Genomic DNA, 19,033 nt, shown 5'->3' with positions numbered 1-19,033 from the left:
CTTGGAGTTCTAACGTATACTGTAAAGCACACTTGCGAAGTAAAACAGCAAACACGATATAAAAACTTTTTCCCCATGTAAGAAATCGAATAACCTATTTCAACGGTGCTTTAATCTCATCGATGAAGCATCGATGCAACGAAGAAGCATCGTGATAGCCGCAATGCGGATCCGTTGAACAAAAATTTCCTGGTACGGTCGTTTGAGTAATGTTATTAACCGTTTTAGTGTCGGATGTTTCAAGACTCCGTATCGGTTTGTGCTATGCAGCGCGCTAGCGCTTCGTTTATTTATTTGCGAGGAGTACCGATCGACGCGATCGCGCTGCCCTTTTTCATCCTGTTTTTTTCATCGAAATATACCGTTCGACGTGCTCGCGCTTCATTTCATCGGTTATACTGGAAGCGTTACAACAAACACTCAAAAGTTTGCGAAATATTTATGCTCTGCGTTTCGTTTGCGTGATAACATTCTATAATGCAGGATTTGGTTTTCCGATTCAAGAGGTAATTTTTTATATTGGTGTTTTTTTTTTTATTTGGTTTATGATCATTTGAAAAACAAGTAATTACGAGAGGAAACTCTGACATGACTCGCGACGAGCACGCTTGAGCGCGTTGCGAATTAATGATCGTGACCATACATCGTGGCACAATTTACCACGGTACGCGAATAGAGCGATCACGTTGCGTGGCGTTAAAACGGTTAGCGTAACTGCGCGTACGATTGTCGAGTGGCAAAGATATTGACGCTGCTAATTGTTTTCAGTGTCTTTAAGAGGAAACTGTACTGATTTCGAAGGAAAAGTTGTCTCGTATGGAATGATGTATGTGCCGGGACCTTCGATTTGCACTCAATGCTTCTGTTACCATTCGGAGCCAAAATGGTGCCAGGCTATCTTCTGTTCACCTCCTTTGGTAAGTATATGCTCATTCTAAGAGCAACCAGCTTAACACAACCATGAGAAACTAAAGTACACCGTTAACGCTTGCATGCTGGTCGTTAAAACACATGCTGCGCGAATAGGGTACACAGCGATTCATTTAACTCGCCTTGAATTAGTTTTAGAAAGACAAACATGGACAGGGATAATTTTTGTCACGAGCCGTTTAATTTAATCGTTCATTAGAACGAATTAATTTACACCTGCTGAGATCGCGATTGATGTGACAAATTCGAAATCTTGTTCCATATAAATATTTTTAAACAAGCACGTCGTAAGCTTTGTATATTTTTTAATCGCAACGAAACTGTTCAGAGAAACGCTGAAATTATTAATTAGAAAAGGAGATTTCTACGCATCGTTGTAAAAGTGTCAGGGAAAATATTCGTGAAACAGTTACGTTGTTACAAGTTCTACAAGAAGAAATATTGAAAATCACGTTCCACTTATTCAGTTGCACGTGTAAAAGGTATCTTGCGTTCGCGCAAAAAATCTCTGAAGGATACATGCTTTATAATAATTGGAGTGTCGAAGTTGTTACGCGGATCGGCGTACACGTACCTTTTAATGAAACTAGGTTACTCATTCGTTATTCGTTCCTAATTTTCAGCTTCACAATTTTTACGCAATAAAATTTTATACACCTGTTCGGTTTATAAACGATTCAATTCAAATTTAACAGAATAAAAGTTGAAATAATCATTTGTACTTCATTAAAAGGTTCTTTCAGCATCTCGTTTTAATATTTTTATTGGTAATATTTTGTTAATCGTTATATTTAAATGGAGTTTTTCAAAGGAGAGACATTTTAAGGTAGGAAATGGACATACATTTATAATAAGAATTCAGAAGAAAGAATATTTCATACAGAAAGAAATATTCCGTATGTATAAATAACTACGCCATGAATTTTATATGTATCGGATATTCCTTCTGATTAATGTATCTGATGTTTTTTCACGCGAGGTAGCGTATATTTGCATCTATATGTCTCTTCGTTTCTCAGTAGTAAAACTTAGCATTCATGCGGCTGATAAGTAGTTACGCACTGACAACGAGAAACATAAAATGAGTAAGAAGCATGAGACATTCTATAAGAAAAATAAAGTTGTTTTTATCTTTCATTGCATATTCGTCAGAATATTGTTAATAAATATTTAAGTTAAGATTTCAGTTGAAATAAATACATAGGATTAGACATTTATTTATATATGTATCTATGAACGCATTTGACATAAAATTTTGATAACGACTAAAATTATATATTCTGATATTAAATTAATTTAATGAGAATAAAAAACTAATTTTTTTAAACAAGATTTTGTATAAAGTTATATTTATTAGGAAAAGTTCGTTCATCCCTTTATAATATGATAGGATTAGACTCATAGCTGTGTAAATCATTTCATGGAATAGTATATGTGTGCGTGTGTGTTCTAAGTTTTTATTATAAAAATGCTAAATGTACTAGGAGACGTTTTTAAAAATTCATACATTTCTCTTCATCAAACATATCAATCGTTATATTGAAAAGTTAATTGTCTTTTATTTGTTTCGAGCTGCACATTGATTGAGACATTCGTGTTGGTTATAATTGCGAATTTAACGCAACGAAGTTGTTTGAATCCCTTGCAAGCATGTAAATATATCGTCGAATTAATAGGTCAATTACTTGAGGTTGGAATTGAAAGAAAGGGAAAGGTGGAGGAGAAGTCTTGCGTTTGAATGCGGGACACTTTTAAAGGCCACAGTTCGCTGAAATTGCCAGAGAATTCAATTAAATGGCAAATTAAACCATTGAACTGAATCTGTTTCCAATCGCGAGCTTAGAAGTTCTATCCTTTGAATTTTTATATCAGTCAACTTTCTTTTTGTACGTACGGTAACGAATATAATTCATGAATTAATGAAGTATGTAATTGGATGAAAGTTCTTCTTCCTGGATTCAGTTTAGACTAAGAAAAATTATATAATAACGAAATTATCAACTTAAAATTGATAGAGTGTATAGTTTATTATTTTTTTCTTTTTTGTTTTTTTTTTTCTTTTGCGTGAGGAGGGGCAAATGCTGTTACGCATACCCAGTGATGCGGATCACTGGGTTATGTGGGACTCGGGCGGATGTTGTTGCCATACCCACTAAAAACCCCTCCTCCTTTTTCCTTTGCTTTGAGGACAGACAACCCCGGTAAAACCTGTCGGCAGTCATCAGGGTTGTCCTTTCATGCCCCGTTGTATCTTCTTCTTCGGGCAGTTATTCTGTATATTCTGTATTGCTCTCGTCATCTTCTCAGCTAGTTCAGAATACTGGGCTGATCTCCTTCTGCGGTTTTTCGTTGTTTTGTATTCTTGCCTTCACTGCTCCGCGTAGTTGTTGTTGCTCTTGTTCTCCTCCTTGCTTCCTCCCAGGCCTCCGCTGTTACCCTCCTGTGAGACATGACGGTCTTGCAGAATTGCCTGAATTTATCCCAGCTCTCGTTCTTGGCGGTCACCGTGGCGATCAGGTTGTCCACGTCTATCTTCTCGCCAAGAGCGTTCTCCAGCTCGATCCTTCTGTCCGTCCACTTCGGGCACGCGAAGAGGGCGTGCTCTGCATCGTCGTTAGGGTCTCCACAGTCGAGACAATTGCTGTCGCTGTTCGTGCCAATCCTCTTCCTATAGACACCGAAGCTCCCATGCCCGGTTAACAGCTGCATGGTGTAATGATCGATGTCCATCTTCTTTTTGGTAAATAGCAGCGCACTCGGTATTAATTTCCTTGTGACATTCTCCTTTTTGTGGTTTTTCCACTCCTTCTGCCACTCCTCCTGGGCCTTCCTGCGAATCGCCTCCATTTCCTCCTTCAGCTCGCTACCGTCATCCGCACCGATCCTGGGCTTATGGATCTTGTTCCTCTTGTAAGTCTCTCCGAGCGCCTTTATCTTTATGTAAATCGGGAGAATCCCGATGAACACGCAAAGTGCCGCGTGGGAGACGGTACCGTATGCCGTCGTTGTTATGCAGAGGGCCGTTCGTTGTGCCCGTTTCAGCTTCTTCCTGTTCTTATCGGTATTCGCTAAGCTAATTCTTCTTTCTGAACCCATACTGCCTCCGATGGAACGGGTCCGTTCCGATGCATCTCTCGATGATCTTCTTAAAGCATTTTTCCCAGACCTTGCTCATGGCTGGGAGTATGCTTATCGGCCGGTACGCGTTAGGGAGACTGGGATCCTTTCCCGGCTTCCTTAGCAGTATTACTCTGGCCGTCTTCCAGCAGTCTGGTTCCAGCTTGCTACCAGCTCCTGCTTCCAGCAGTCCAGGAGTCTTCCATCGACTCCTGCAGCCTTCTTGGTGTTCATTCTTCCGGCGGCATCGACGACATCGCCTTCGCCGATGACGACGCTGAAGCTGATGTCTTCTTCTTCTTCGGTCTCTGCCTTTTCGCGGCCCTCGTAATGGGAGGGTCCGTGTCCCATGGTGAATAGCCCCTCTGTAGGACTGCTTCCACCATGTCGATCGGCATGTCGTTGGTTGGTTTCTTGCTTTTGCATCTCTTCACGACTGTGCGATAGGGTTTGCCTTCTTGCTTTTCTGTATGGATGGAAACGCGGTTGAAAAGTAGAACGGAGTAATTAGCGATGCACGATCCCTGGCTGGTGAATATTTTTCCATCGGGAGAAGTCAGGTCGAGCGATACAAGATTTATATGCTCGTTCTGCCAGTTATTTCAACGTCTGTTACGCGATGGAAAATGAACATAAATGAATAACAAATGTATTACAGCCATAAAGATTGCTTGATGTACGCCACCGTTTTTCCCCTATTTCTCCGATACAATTTTCCTTTTTTTTTTTCTTTGCCAAACACTTTACTAATCGGTACGTATTCGAATTATCCTCAATTATTCTCGGTTGTTTCCGTTTCCTTTGGATTTACATAAGTACACGTTTGATGTACGTGCAGAGTGAGATAATAACTATTAACAGCTATAAAATAAGAAGCGAAAATACGTTGAAACTCGACTTCTAGATTCGCGAGACTTTGCAGAGCTTCGAAACTCTCGTGTTTCAAACCTAATAAAAAGTTGCAGAGGGAGAATTACATTGCGAGATCTGTTAAGGAAAATCGTATCGTTGTAATAGGATTATTTCAGCGAGGGAAATTCCGTGTTGCGTGTAACGCGTTGCAAAGCCATGAGCTTTCTTTCGGGTTAATATACATAATCGCCTTATCGAACTTTCCATCTCACACGTGAATTTTGCATTTCAATCTTCTTACTTGCAGTCCAGTCCAGTTTAGTGTGACTAAGCTAAATGTTTTATAGAGAGACGTACAACTCTATGAAGGGGAGATCAATAAATTGGGTTATCTTTAAATCACTGACAATTATTTCATCGACACGATTTCACCGGCAGCGAATTCACCGGCAATGTCTATCAAAGTTTATTTACCGATACACCGAGTGAAATCACCACAATCATTTCACCAATATTCTCCTTTGTCGATAATTATCATGCTTGCCACTACATGTTATCGTTGATTAAATGTCTTTATTTACACATTCGTTTACGCGCATAACGAGATAAACGAAGAAACGAAAATGATATGTTGTCATGATGTATTGTTAAATTACTAATTAACACGAGTTATATATCTACCTACATGAAAGCTTCTAAATATCAATTATAATTCATGAAAGCACACAAGCTATTTTGCTATACACAAATAGAATTATAAGGAAATGTTACGTGCTAATGATTTAACGAAATCTATGCCTCTGTACATTTGACATTTCTGTATTATTACTTGTGTACTTTCTGCTCTTGTTTACGTCATCGGAAGTAAAAATACGTTAAGCGAATCAGCTAATCTATTTGAGCGATTCAATGGCTCGGTCTTCTCTTATGCGACTACCAAGTAAAAGATAAGTTCTTGGTTATATAATATTTTATAACATCCAAATTAACTATTTTTTTTCTTTTTCTTTTTCTTCTTCTTTCTCTTTTTCTTTTTTTCCTTTTTCTTTTTCTTTTTTTTTTGCCTGGGGGAAATCCGCTCGGACACGAAGCCACTTCTTAGGTGGCGTGGTAGTGAACATCCAAATTAACTGGGGCACTAATTAGCTGAAGCTTCTAGTCGAACCAGGTATCAGTCTTTGTACGCAAAGGCATTCATTACAATCGTTTAAAGTTTGAAGAAACACCGTTACAAATTCGTGATATAAGAGAAAGCGATTCAAAACTCGGATTCATTTGTTGGAACGACGCCGTGGGCAAAAGTACATAATGGAAAACTTTCTTCCAAGACCAGTTGATAGCGCTGACGTAATTAAAATGTGACGATATTGCCAGCGACGTTTCTCCAAATAAACGACTAACTTATTTACGAATTGCCGTAACACGATTGCCGCTGGTAATACGGTTAGTAATCACTTTATTGAATTTTCGCTTGACGTGACATCGTCGAGTTCCTAGAGAGATTCTTCTCCCTTGTAAAACTATGTTTCTGCAACGACTGTATTTGTTGAATTGCCGTTCGAGAACAAGTCCTTCTCTTTATTACGTGTAATAGATTCTTCTTTTTAAGTTTTAATTTACATTGGTAATTTTCTATAATTTATTACTCGAATATGGTAATTTTTTCTTAAAAAGTTTGCTTTTTCTACAATTATTTTACTACAAAACCCATCAAAAACATGATGTATGTATATATACCCTCAAATATTATCGGTTTATTCTCAAGCTATAGTTCAATTTCGGAAATTGCCAATTAAAATCATAAAAAAAAAACACACACACACAGAAAGTTCGTTAAAATATGCGATTTTCCAATCAAGATATAGAATTTATTCGAGTAATATAGATTACAGTAGCGATGGTGACGGCAACGATGAATGGACTGATTCTTCGTGCGAAAATAAATTGGAAGCGCAGAACGATGCATTGTTTCAGGGTATATCGATTTTCAAGCATGGTTTTAAAGTACGTGTGCGCGTGACTAGGTTTGTTAATTAATGCCGCTCCCAGGTTTTCATTATATAAATGTGACACCTACATATCTTTAAGCTTTAAACAATTGGACTAACAATTTCATTAAATTTAAATCAATATTTATCTTTTTAAACGCAACAATATTTTTAATGACAACTTCACGTGTAAATCAAGTGCATACATATTCGATCGTTCTTGAAAACCTGATTCTCTGCGAAGAGAAAAAATCCTTGAATAAAGATTTGATCTACGTTTTATATGCTACGTTTTACATCCACCTCTTTTCAGATATACCTCTCTATTTAAAATCATAGATCGTCACACTCTATAGGTATTTCCTTGAAAAGGTTAAAGTCGTTCTGTATAAAACCCAATTCAAAGGGGAAGGAAATTCTGCGAAAAATTCTTTCAGATTTCCCTATGTTTGAGCTCGAATCAAAGCAATCCTGTATAATAGGATAGGATGATAGGATGATTCTGTATTATTCCTTGTGTACTTTCTGTTCCTGTTATTTACAATAGGATGATTATGCGTTTAACTTCTCATAGAATCTCTCTGATTCCGTATGATATCGTCAGTGTTTTTGAAATATGTTATTGATGTCGTAACGTCAACCGTTTCCAGTGCAAATTCAATTTTGAATCGCAATTTCCATGTTTGCGTGGCAAAAGCGTAAAATCGATAACGCACGCAAACATGTCTTCTTTGCTAATGGCGTACTATAAATATAAATATTTGAATAAAAATTTTGAAAATCGATGTAACCTTTGAACTTTATCGTATTCTGTTTCATAGCACAAATTATTCTTCCCGATATGTACGTTTAGTGTTATAATATATTTGACCAATGGTTCTCAAATACTAGTTTTGCAAAAGCAATGGTGGAATTGGAGCAATTCTTTCTTCTTTCATTCTTTGAATGACCTGGATTTTCGAGTAGTCTAGTGACGATTGATCCGTACAATTAATCGATTTCTTTTTATTACAGAGCTGCAAGAGATTCCGCGTTGGACGCCGATGTTGCCAGTTCCAATGCCTGGATAAGGTTGGCACTGAGCATTGGTCCGGATCTGATGTGGTTATTGTCGATGGTTCACATAAACTTGAAAAACATAGTGTATTGTGGACGCTGACCTTAGTGATGGTAATTGTAGTATTTTAATTTCTTTTTTTAATTAAAAATAAAGATTCCGATGGCGCCGTTGACGAAATTCGTACCTTATAAACGTCGACGATTAGCTTCAGCCATCGGGAAAAGTAGTGTAGTGTAAAAAGTAAAAGTAGTGTAGAAGTAGTGTACAATGTAGTCTGTTAACAAAGAATCATTTGTAACTGAATAATTATACCTCGAGAAGATTATACCTGAGTAATTATATTTATTCTTATTTTCTTCCCCTTTATTTCATTTGAATAGATTTTTGTATTCAAAGAGCGAGGTATGATTATATCAGACGGGTTAATTTGTTTTTACATATGTCAAAAGAATGAAAGGAGATGACGATGAATCGGTGACAGGTAGAAAATTGTAATCTGTTGTATTTCCATGGTACTGTAGTTGATTATATTTTGTTCAATATTATTCATATTCTATCATGTAATTTGGGAATATACATACATATACATATATAAAAATATATTAGATAGTGGTATACTTATCCCCTAATCTTTGTGATTTCTATGAAACTTTTATGATTCATTGTCACTTGTATGAAGGATGGAAATATAAAAAATTGATAAAATTATTAATAATATTTATTATTATTAAATTATTATTATTAAATGTCCAAATTGGACAAATTGTGAATTTCAATAAATAAATAAAAAGAAAAAAAAAGTTAAATTAGCATGTTGGTGGCTACCCACAGCGGGGTACCTGTTATTTTCTATAGGTTGGGGTTGATAATCAAGCTGATCCACTCGGATTGGTTATCACACCTTTTATTTTCTCTCTTATACAAAACACTTATACAAATCACACAGCAAACGTCTAATCTAACGTAATGTTACGTATAACAATATACGTATGGAATTTTAAATGTCATGAGGTTTGCAGCGGACTCAATTTTAATTACAGTTTTAATTACATTAAACATTTTGCTCATTGATGACCTTACCTTAATTTTTTTCTCCTTCCTCACTTTCTTCTCCTATGCGAGTGACACAGTAAGATTGATAGTAGCAAGCAATTTCATTAAAACACAATTTCCTTTTCCATTTGATGAACACGATACGAGACGAGGGAATGATTTATGAACATGATACGAGACGAGGGAAGGATTTAGGAACACGACTTTCGAGCGGTTTCAACAACTATTAAGTTTCATTTATAGCAACGAACACTGCCAAAGTTCATCAATTAATGTAATCGATCAATGTTCGTAATCAATAAGATTCGCGTAGGTGCCGTAGATGACGTAGATGAAAAAACGTAGACTAAACGTAAATGACGAAATTATGTATTAATTTATTTTAACGCGTTAAAATTACGCTAATGACAGTTGCGCCGTTCTATTTGTTCATATATTTAAGCCCTATATGCAACAAAGTGAACGTAGCATCTGCAAGCGTGTTAGTTGGACAACCACGAATTTTCGCATATATTGCACGAAAATTCGTATATAACAATAATCACTGCCATAATCATGGTCGAACGTAGATGACGAGCTTATGCATTAATTCACTTTAACACGTTAAAATTACGCTAATGATAGTTGCTCCGTTCTATTTGTTCACATATTTAAGCCCTATATGCAACAAAGTGAACGTAGCATCTGCAAGCGTGTTAGTTGGACAACGACGAATTTCGTTTCGCAAACACGGACACGTGAAACATTTTGAAGTTACGTGGACGCGAGAGTAATTCGTTCCCTTAAATTGCTCAATTTTCATTTCTTTCGCCATGTATATTCGAGTATTGCATTTGAATTGCAGAGCAGTCGGAAGTAACGGCGCACGTCGTTGATATATCGACAGGAACATGAATTCTTTTTTCATAGGATGAATACTTTTTTCATCGAATTATTAAACCGAATCAAGTTTTCAAGTCCAATCATTTAATTTCATCGTTTTACATCGAACGTTTCAATCTTTTTTCTTTTAAATACCTTACTTATATTTCATCTCGTTGAATATTCCATATTTTTAATGCTATTACCACTTATTGGTAATTTCAAATATGTAATTATCGTTCTGAAATTAGAAATTCGAAATAACATTCGTCAGTATATGATTCTACGTTTTATATAGAGTAATAAAAATGATACAATGAGTTTCGTTAAATAACCAAAAAAAAAAATTCTTGTTCCTTTTTCTTTTTTTTTTTTTTTTTTTTTTTTGGTTTTATGTATCCAAGGTCGAGAATAAACTATGTGCACGTTTCCTCTCGTTTCTTGTATTTTTATGAGGAATTCAGTCTTTTTACGCCACAGGAGTCTCAACGTTTTCGTTTTCACGCCTACGTTACGCTCGTTAAACACGTTCCAACAAGACCATGAATAAGGGTAACAGCTTTAACGTTTTCACATGTGTTAATTTATTATTTTAGACCTTAAATATTTTATTTATAAAATCTTTATTTGAACAAGTTACCATTGTCGCTACAATAAATCAATGAATGAAATCAGTTTAAATTTAAAATATCATTTCATAATTTCTCGTCACTTGTATCTGAAAACAACAAAAAAACGGTGTACCCACATCGTGCGTAGACGGGAAATTAAAACAGTGGAGCTTAATTGAAACACTGATCATATTCCGCGATTGTAAAACAATAATAGAAAATCGTGTTTCTTTTGAAGGGTATGAAATTGTCAGGAGATTATGCCATAAATGAAATTGGAAACTAGCTGGTCAAAGGGATTAAACTCAATTAAACTGAACTGTGTTATATTGTACAAAGGCTAGAGAACTGCTACCAAATATCTGCTAGTTTAAAGGTGTCCCTTATAAATTATAATTATATTTCAAATTCAATCTCCTAGTAATAAGTAAATTAATATTTTACCTAAAATCTGTGATATAGATAACAAAAATAAATTCTTTACATTATTCGTTAGTTTGCAATATAATTAGAATATTCTTTATTTTTATTTTCTGGTGTCTTTGTTATTCTTAAAAGATAAACTGCTTATTTACAAATTTAACACTGCATATGCTATTAATAAATCATTTTATATTTAATTTTGCAACCTTCAGTCATTGTTAAAACTTGTTGACAATACTGTCGGTTAATAGAAATTTCTAAAATCCCCTTGTTTCTACTCGATTAAAGGGTATATTGCAGAAACTATGTTAGCTACAGTGTTAGCTACAAATCACCTGTGTCACTCCATTAAACTTATACACAATAGTATTGATTCTTGTTTTAATTTAAAATAAAATATGTTATTGTAGGAATGAAGCAGAATGTTCAAATAATTGAAACAACTTTTTGTCCTATAATTAGTGCCTTTCATTTTAAAAATTAAAAAATTTTTAATCAACGATATTTGGAAGTTTCGATCTAAAATGACCAGGAATTGAAACAGAAAATATTTTGATGCCAGTAAATACGTATTCTTCACACATAAAACAAATATGAAAACAAACATCGATGTATATGAATGAATTTTGAAATGGGGAGGAATTATATGATTATACCCATTCTCTGTTGCGTTTAATTGTTTCAATTGATGTTTCATGAGAATTTTCATCGAATTTTTTAGAGATCCTGGCTGTAAGGTCTTTTTAAAATTATAAGAACAGATTCAAACTATAACATTTGAAAACTTGTGGTTACAAAACTTACTTGTTTCTCATAATTATTTAAATGAATCTATTCGGCATTTTGAGTGACCGTCCCTTTATGGCTCGGATAACACCTCTCCTTCCTTTGGGAAATTCCGAATTATCTGTCCTCCCCGAGCTGCAAACCTGATGACTTAGACAGTAGGGAAAAACATCAGGGAAAACCTCTGGCTAGAAAAGTACGATAGACGAACAAAATTTAACGGCTGATGGGGAGTATCAACAACATACAAGGACAATCATCAACAAAGTGTCGTACCGTGCGGGTGAAATACTGGAGTTTCAATAAGATCTTATAACCATCGAGTTCAGAACATCAAACTTTGTTTGCATAAAGCAAGTGTAAACAAAGTGTCAAATTACACTAACACTCGATCTATTAAATCCGTTCCACCTTGAGCGTTAATTCATTCAAGGTTCGTGGTATCGATCGATCGGTCGGACGTGCCCGGTGGCTCTTTAGTTGATGATTTGTAACAGAATCCTTGCATTAACACAGATTCTCAGAACACACAACTTCACCCAGCAGATATCGATTACAGTCAGTTGTCACTAACAATGCTAATATCAACAATTTCTTTACCTGTTGATCCTCTGGAAGTTTTAACTATATATATTCTCTAGGAACAGTAGGATTTTAATGATATAACTTTACTAATGAGATCTTAATGTCATAAACGGTATCGAAACTTCTTAATTAATGTCGTTATCGAAGAAGAGACTCGTAATCTTCTCAAACGAAGAGCACTTGATGTTTACAAGTAGAACTCGATATCTTAGTTTCTTAAAATGTGTTTCTGTGTTTACTTTCTAAATGTAAACTTTATTCAAAACGAGCCGTTCATTCGTTACAGGCCGTTAATAAAATTGCACTTTGCACAAAGGAATTGCCGTTAATAATTTAAGATTCTCTGCTCGTCGTACAGGGTATATATCGTAATTATTCACGACGATCGTAACGTTTAAGTCCAATTCGAGCTTAAAATCCCACGTGAGCTATACTACCACAATGGCCTGAATTTCTATTTGTTCGTTTACTGCCTGTTTGTACTCGGAGCATCCGTTGTAAATTACAGCAAAATCTTCTAATGTGTTCCAGAATATGTCTTCATGGAATTTCAATAATTTATTATATCTATAGATAACAAATGTAAAACTTATTAATTTATAATTAATATAAAATAAGAGAGCACGAAACTTCCTATTTTATGGACATATTAAATATTTGTAAAAAATTCTGTATCATTAGTATCACTTTAATTACTTTAAAGGATATAATCCCATAAAGCCGTGACCCCTGAAAGAATCGATGTTCACGCGTGACAAATTGGCGTCGTATGAAAGTTCCGGTATGAACGTTACTAGAGCTGATACCAGCTAGGGGCACAGGTATATGTTCTGGGTTCATTATATATTTATAAAGGGCTGCCGATTCAACGAGTGGTCCGGGTAAATTTAAATTGTAAATAGACAGAGATTTCAAGTAAAAGCCTGGATAAGAGCGGATATGGTATGAGAGTCTGTGGTGGAAAGAGGAACAGACTGCTTTTATTTGTAAAGTTTGAATTTCCTCGATATCGAAGGTGTTTAAGCCGCAAGTGTGTTTCATGTTAATCGTTCATGTTAATTCATTCGAGACCGAGATTTTATTGTAATACGATTCCTGGGTGTCAGTACGATCTGAATGTTTTGTTAGAATGATACTGTGCTTTTCTCTCTCTCGAATATCCTTTTCATATTTTAATTTTAAATCGATGACAATCTTAAATTTTATGCCTCGTGTTTTTAAAATATAAAATTATATACTATGTTATACTATAATGTATTATGTACAGTTATATATATTATGCCTACTGATTGATATGAATTTCTTTCGGTCTCGAATGCGTTAAAACGGAGCGCAAAGAAGTCGAAATTACTTATTGTAATTGGTAAAACATCGTGAAAGGCAGACAGATACAAGAAAGAAGTTAAACTATAAATTATATTTGCGACATTGTTATGTTTTTGCTTTCTTTAAGACTTTCATCAAGACAGCCGACCTATAAATATTAATCGACCAATTTCTCTAAGCTTGTAACTTCAAATTAATGTTTATATATATAAAGAGTTACGTATTAATGTATCTAAATATTTAAAAAGATGTTTAATGTTATAAATGATGGATATTAAAGATGTTCAAAAGAATGTAGTCTTCGCGTGTTCTTTATCATATCCCTGATCAAAGACACTCCAATATTATTACAATATCCAATTACATATTGATACACAAGATTATCATTTATAACATTTTGGTTTTCTTAATTGAGTTATTCATTTAGTACAAATGATAAGTAATTAATAATAATTCATAAAAAAAAAAAAAAAAAAAACGGTATTGTAGTAGAAATATTATAAGAAAACATTTTCTGTTTCAGTGTAGAGTTACTCCTTTTTATAGACAGTGTCGTACAAATCCGTACGTCTTTGAGAAAATGTATCTTTGAGAAAAGGTATCTGAGCCCTTACTTCCTCAACAACTTTCAAATCTGAGAGAAAAGAAAAACATACCAAGTAATAAGTAATGCTTGCTAATAAATTCAGCAAATACAGAGGGAGCCGGCAAAATCGATAAAACAACGAGACTCAAAGTTAATTACATCGTGGATTTCTCGCTTTTAACGTTAAGCTGGAAATTACCGATATCGGTGACCACCATATTTTCCTGAGTTTCCAAATCGTAAAGGATTTTCCCCCAGGGATTTGTCGACTGTGTATGTCCCCATGCGACATAACTTGCTGAAGGAACACGAGCCGGTGATATACAGGCGACGTATAATTGATTGTCATTCGTTCTGGAACGCTGAAGTAATGACCAGTGCAGTGGTCCAGTGGTCATATTGAATGCCGCCGGATATATCAGCATTTGGCAACCTAACACAGAGAAACGGGAAATATGAGACCACTGAATTTTAGTTAACTTTGTAGCTGCACAGTCCACATTCCATAATTTATGAATATGCGAGAACAGTCCTCTTGTCGTGCTTCTAATTCTTTTATTTATTTCATTTTCAGCGAATATACTGGTTTTTTAAATTAAGCTCCTTTTTATACAGAGTTACAGATTATATTGATTATATTTTATATAGAATATATTTAAGAAAGATAGTTACTTTCCTGCTAGTTAAGTATTGTTCGATTAAGCTACTGTACCTTTGTTCCGATAAATGCGTGCCATTTCCTCGAATATGATATCATAGCAAATGCCAATACCTATTTTCCAGCCCTTCACATCAAACATTGTTAGGGAATTACCAGGACTGAGTGAATCACTCTCTCGAAAAGTAATCTTGTTGGGAATGTCGATGTCGAATAGATGTACCTAATAATATAAAAATATAGTTGCTAACTCTATTGCTGTAACTTTTGTAATTTAACATCAATGTTACGAACTTTTAAACTTTAATTGTTTTTTATTTAATAACTGACAGCGTTTTTATCACTTTCTTTTATTAAAAAGTTTTATCATTTAATAATATTTGAGAAGGAATATTTTTTAAGAAAAAATAAGTTTTTTCCTATGTGAAAAATTTATGTTACAAAACAAATATATTGTCCAAATCTTATATATTATATTACGACAAAAATATATGTTTCTCGTATCAAGACGTATTTTATAAACCTATAACATATTTTTTAAATTATAGAATTGGTTATAGTACACGTATGTACATATGTATATTCCTAAATTATTCCTAGATAGAGTCACTTTCTCCACCCCAATATTTTCAATTTCAAAGCCACATGGAGGTATATTATTTACCTTCCGGTGTTTTCCTATCAAAGTTCCATCGGGACCCCAAATAGTACAGGTATTGTACAATTTATCGCCCTCTATTTCAGGTATCGTACCACCAACTACATAAATGCTGTTTTCTCTAGCTGCCATCGATAAAGCAACGCTCGTTTCACCATCAGGAATACTCTCGGCGTATTTTGGAAAGTATTCTGCATTGCAATATTTCAATTAATGAAAAATAACTGTCCTTTGTTCCAACCATAAATTAGGTTGAAATGTTTGTCAATTTTTTATTTTTTAAATTATTAAAATAACTAAATTTTATATTTCGATTTACTTAAATATATAATTACTTAGATAATAGTACATATAATAAATTGTTTCTACAGGTTCAAGATGAAAAATGAATATTTAGAAATGTTTAATTACAATCATGCTATTTGGGTTAGTACCAGTGACTTGTTACGTAACGACTTTGCTAGTACTTTTTGAAGCATAAAGTTAGATTTTAACTAACTTTAATTTTTAACTACTATAGGTGGAATTATAAATACAAAATAATTGATAATACTAGTTTATAAGTACCTAATTATTAGTATCTTAAAAAATATATTTATACAAAAATCACGATAATCATAAAAGTGGGGAAATTCTATATTCTCGAGTCAATTCACAATCTTTATGGAAGTATAAACGATAAGGTAATTTGTCTACTTTTACTTTTTTCTATATAGTTGTTATACATATAATAAATTATTAGAAAAAGAAACAAATTATTACGTATTCCATATGCCGAATTAAAGCATTCAGGAAGAGCGATAATATCAGCATTATGCTCTTTCGCGCTGGAAATGTAGGAAACTGCCCGCTCTACATTTTTGCTTTTACTTCATTTACTTGAAGTTGTACCAACGCCAAGCGAAATGCTAAAATGTTGGAAAATTTAAATACACTCGGTTATATATTTCCCATACTTTTTATCTATAAATACTTTATACATAGTGAATACTTTCTCGACATCGTTCGCACTACTTGTTTAGCGATGTTCGTAAGTATCATAATGTTCTTTGAGGTTATGTATTTTACTACTCGATATCAACATTACGTAAACAATACGCGGGGATTTTTAATAATTATTGATAAAGTTTAGGACATTAAATTTGATGTAATTGTAAACATTATTACATATTATAATTAAATGTAATTTTCAGTTAAGGGTAAGAAAAGAAATATACTTTTGTAAAAATACACTTTATTATAAAATCTGTATAAATAAAATTGTACAATTTATCTTGAAAGTAAAATGACCGAATACGTTACTGGAAAATATTACTGCCTACTAAATGATCGAGATCTTGATCTTTCTCGTCTTTTGTGTTTCTTTCTGTCTGCATAATCTCTGGGTTTCTTATCTCTAACTTTTTCTCTTTCTTTGCCTTTCTTTTTATGTTTCTTACTTGATCTTTCAGACGAGCAATCGTGCTTCTTACGTTTCTTTGACTTCTTCAATCTTTTTAATTTATAAGAATCATTACTATTAGAGTTACTTCTTTCTCTTCGTCTCTTCTTTTCAGAATCACTATCGCTGTCATCATTAGATTCGGAGCGCCTTTTTCGTCTTTCTGATTTTTTATCCCCCACTTTATCATACTTGTTCTTATTCTGCATCGTACTTCCGATTTTCTTTCTTTTATTACTACTTTTGTCACCATCTTCACCGTCTTCGGGGTCAGGGGACATTGATCTTTTTCTATCCATCTTTTGCTTGAGTCCCTTGGATTCCTTGTCCTTATATTCCTCATACTTTTTTGTATCTGAAATTAACCCCATAAAATACTGAAAGCTAAAACCTCTACATTTATCATATTTTATATAAAAATAGAAGGGACCTTTAAAAAATTGCATGCAACAACACACTTACAGGTACTCTTGAATTAGTTTTTCTACATGTCCGATTATGTCTTTATATGTATATGTCAATTCAAATTTGTTTTCTTAAAAGTCCCTTGATGAAAAACTAACACTTCATATTAACTTTGAACTTTTGAGTTCTTAGAACATTCTGATTTAGTCACTGGCCGTACCATAAATTCATTTACAGATATTATATTTCCACCAAGAGCTAGTTTTATTATGAGCCTTCCTGCATCATCATCGAATCCTTCTATATGACCATAATTATTACTTTGTTTTCCAGCTATAATTTTCACAAATGTTCCTTTCTCGATTTTAACTTCTTCCTCTTCTTTTTTGGAATCTGTATTTTTCTTCTGCAATGCTACTTTGTCTGCTCCAAGACCCATACCTTTTGGTCGTAATTCTGGTATGACAGCTGCTACTAATCTGTAATAGTTAGAATAAACGATTGTGAAATAAAAAATGATGTTCTCTGTTTACTTTCCAATAAGTGATGTATTAAATACATATAATTAATTTAATACAGAGTAAAATTCATACTTTTCATTTCAACCAATTCCCTTTCCTGGTTGCCATCCCATTCCCCTTAACATTGCTACACCAAAAGCATCAATAGGAATTTTTTCATAATCTTCTAACGTAGACTGAAAAATACAAAACGATATTTATAATATGCAAATGTAATACATCTGCGCATTGCACATCAATATGTTGATAACGTACCTGTTCTTTGCCTCCTAATGATTCATCTTTTACTAAAGGTAAAGTTAAATCATTTGTTTTAGTTTCATGTTCATTCTTTGACTTAAGTTCCTCAATGATTTCTTTAGCCGCTTGCTCTTCTAAAGTAACAACTTTATTTTCACTATCTTCAACTGGCTCTTTCTTTCTATATTGATATTATTGGCGATGTTTTTCCATTAGATAGCTTTGATTTTGCCTCGTTAACACTAGCGTCTCCTACCTTTTCCTTATCTGCCTTCGGAAGGTAAATGTCTGCATCTATTTTATTAACAATTCTATCATGCCAGGTTTTTGAACCTAGTAATGGAATAATTAGAGGTTCATCTTTTTTTTCTTCCTCACTGAAATAAAAAAATTGTTTTCAAATATATATATTCCGCTATTGGTGATTTTTATAGGTTAGGTTGAGGTTATATGTTTCTTGATTATAAATTTTACTTTTTGAACTCACCCTATTACTTTAATACCTTTCTCATCGAGGCATTCAATGTAATCAACTTTCTTTTTTTCTTGTGGAATAGCATTTTTTAACACAGGTTTCTTAATAGATTTCTTCTTTCCTTCTTCTGCCATTTATTCGTTATTTTAACACTGACTTATAGATCAATACACATGTATATACTAGACATAAAGATTGATGTCACTTGAAACTATGTACATGAATCTAATATCTTATTATACTTTATTAATCTACTCAAAATTACTTGCACATTACTAAAATTTCATTCCGACAATGTATCAAGCGCCTGAATAAGTGACATTAAAGTAAACATATATGAGAGAGGAAATAAGAAGAACTGACGCCTATGGTTTTCTATGTTACAGAGCTAGTGCTGCACCATACGGCCAAATGCCGAAGGTGGCTTATGCTAGTATATACCTGCCTATACGTTTCA

The 19,033-nt window shown here is 33.9% G+C and overlaps 3 protein-coding genes and 2 long non-coding RNA genes across 10 annotated transcripts in view; 2 read left to right on the top strand and 3 right to left on the bottom strand.

Annotated features, from left to right (window-relative positions):
* LOC126921537 (omega-amidase NIT2-like) overlaps positions 1-19,033 on the bottom strand; it is a 67,250-nt gene that overhangs the window by 18,813 nt on the left and 29,404 nt on the right. The gene's annotated exons all lie outside the window — the stretch shown is intronic.
* The window catches only part of LOC126921552 (uncharacterized), a 63,456-nt gene that overhangs the window by 42,010 nt on the left and 2,413 nt on the right, over positions 1-19,033 (top strand). The gene's annotated exons all lie outside the window — the stretch shown is intronic.
* LOC126921560 (uncharacterized) lies at positions 748-16,803 on the top strand. The gene is made up of 4 exons (XR_007712387.1): positions 748-917; positions 7,902-8,057; positions 15,581-16,177; positions 16,280-16,803. It is a non-coding gene; the product is annotated as an uncharacterized LOC126921560 (long non-coding RNA).
* LOC126921538 (omega-amidase NIT2-like) lies at positions 8,836-15,957 on the bottom strand. Of its 3 annotated transcripts, none has more exons than XM_050733253.1 (5): positions 15,830-15,957; positions 15,501-15,685; positions 14,891-15,059; positions 14,378-14,611; positions 8,836-11,869 (listed from the first exon to the last, which is right to left on the bottom strand). In XM_050733253.1, exons 1-5 carry the CDS (start codon positions 15,843-15,845, stop codon positions 11,853-11,855), a joined length of 621 nt encoding a protein of 206 aa, XP_050589210.1. In that variant the 5' UTR covers positions 15,846-15,957; the 3' UTR covers positions 8,836-11,852. The 3 variants fall into 3 exon arrangements, with proteins under 3 accessions (XP_050589210.1, XP_050589209.1, XP_050589208.1); XM_050733252.1 differs by lacking the exon at positions 8,836-11,869 and adding an exon at positions 12,800-12,995; XM_050733251.1 differs by lacking the exon at positions 8,836-11,869 and adding an exon at positions 12,800-14,226 and having other exon boundaries at positions 15,830-15,947.
* On the bottom strand, positions 16,712-18,965 carry LOC126921533 (nucleolar protein 58-like). The gene is made up of 5 exons (XM_050733227.1): positions 18,589-18,965; positions 18,117-18,478; positions 17,934-18,037; positions 17,512-17,819; positions 16,712-17,290 (listed from the first exon to the last, which is right to left on the bottom strand). Exons 4-5 carry the CDS (start codon positions 17,777-17,779, stop codon positions 16,806-16,808), a joined length of 753 nt encoding a protein of 250 aa, XP_050589184.1. The 5' UTR covers positions 17,780-17,819; positions 17,934-18,037; positions 18,117-18,478; positions 18,589-18,965; the 3' UTR covers positions 16,712-16,805.

This window comes from Bombus affinis, chromosome 10 (genome assembly GCF_024516045.1).
Source record: "Bombus affinis isolate iyBomAffi1 chromosome 10, iyBomAffi1.2, whole genome shotgun sequence".
NCBI lineage: Eukaryota > Metazoa > Arthropoda > Insecta > Hymenoptera > Apidae > Bombus > Bombus affinis.
This window is presented reverse-complemented; position numbering and strand designations above follow the sequence as displayed.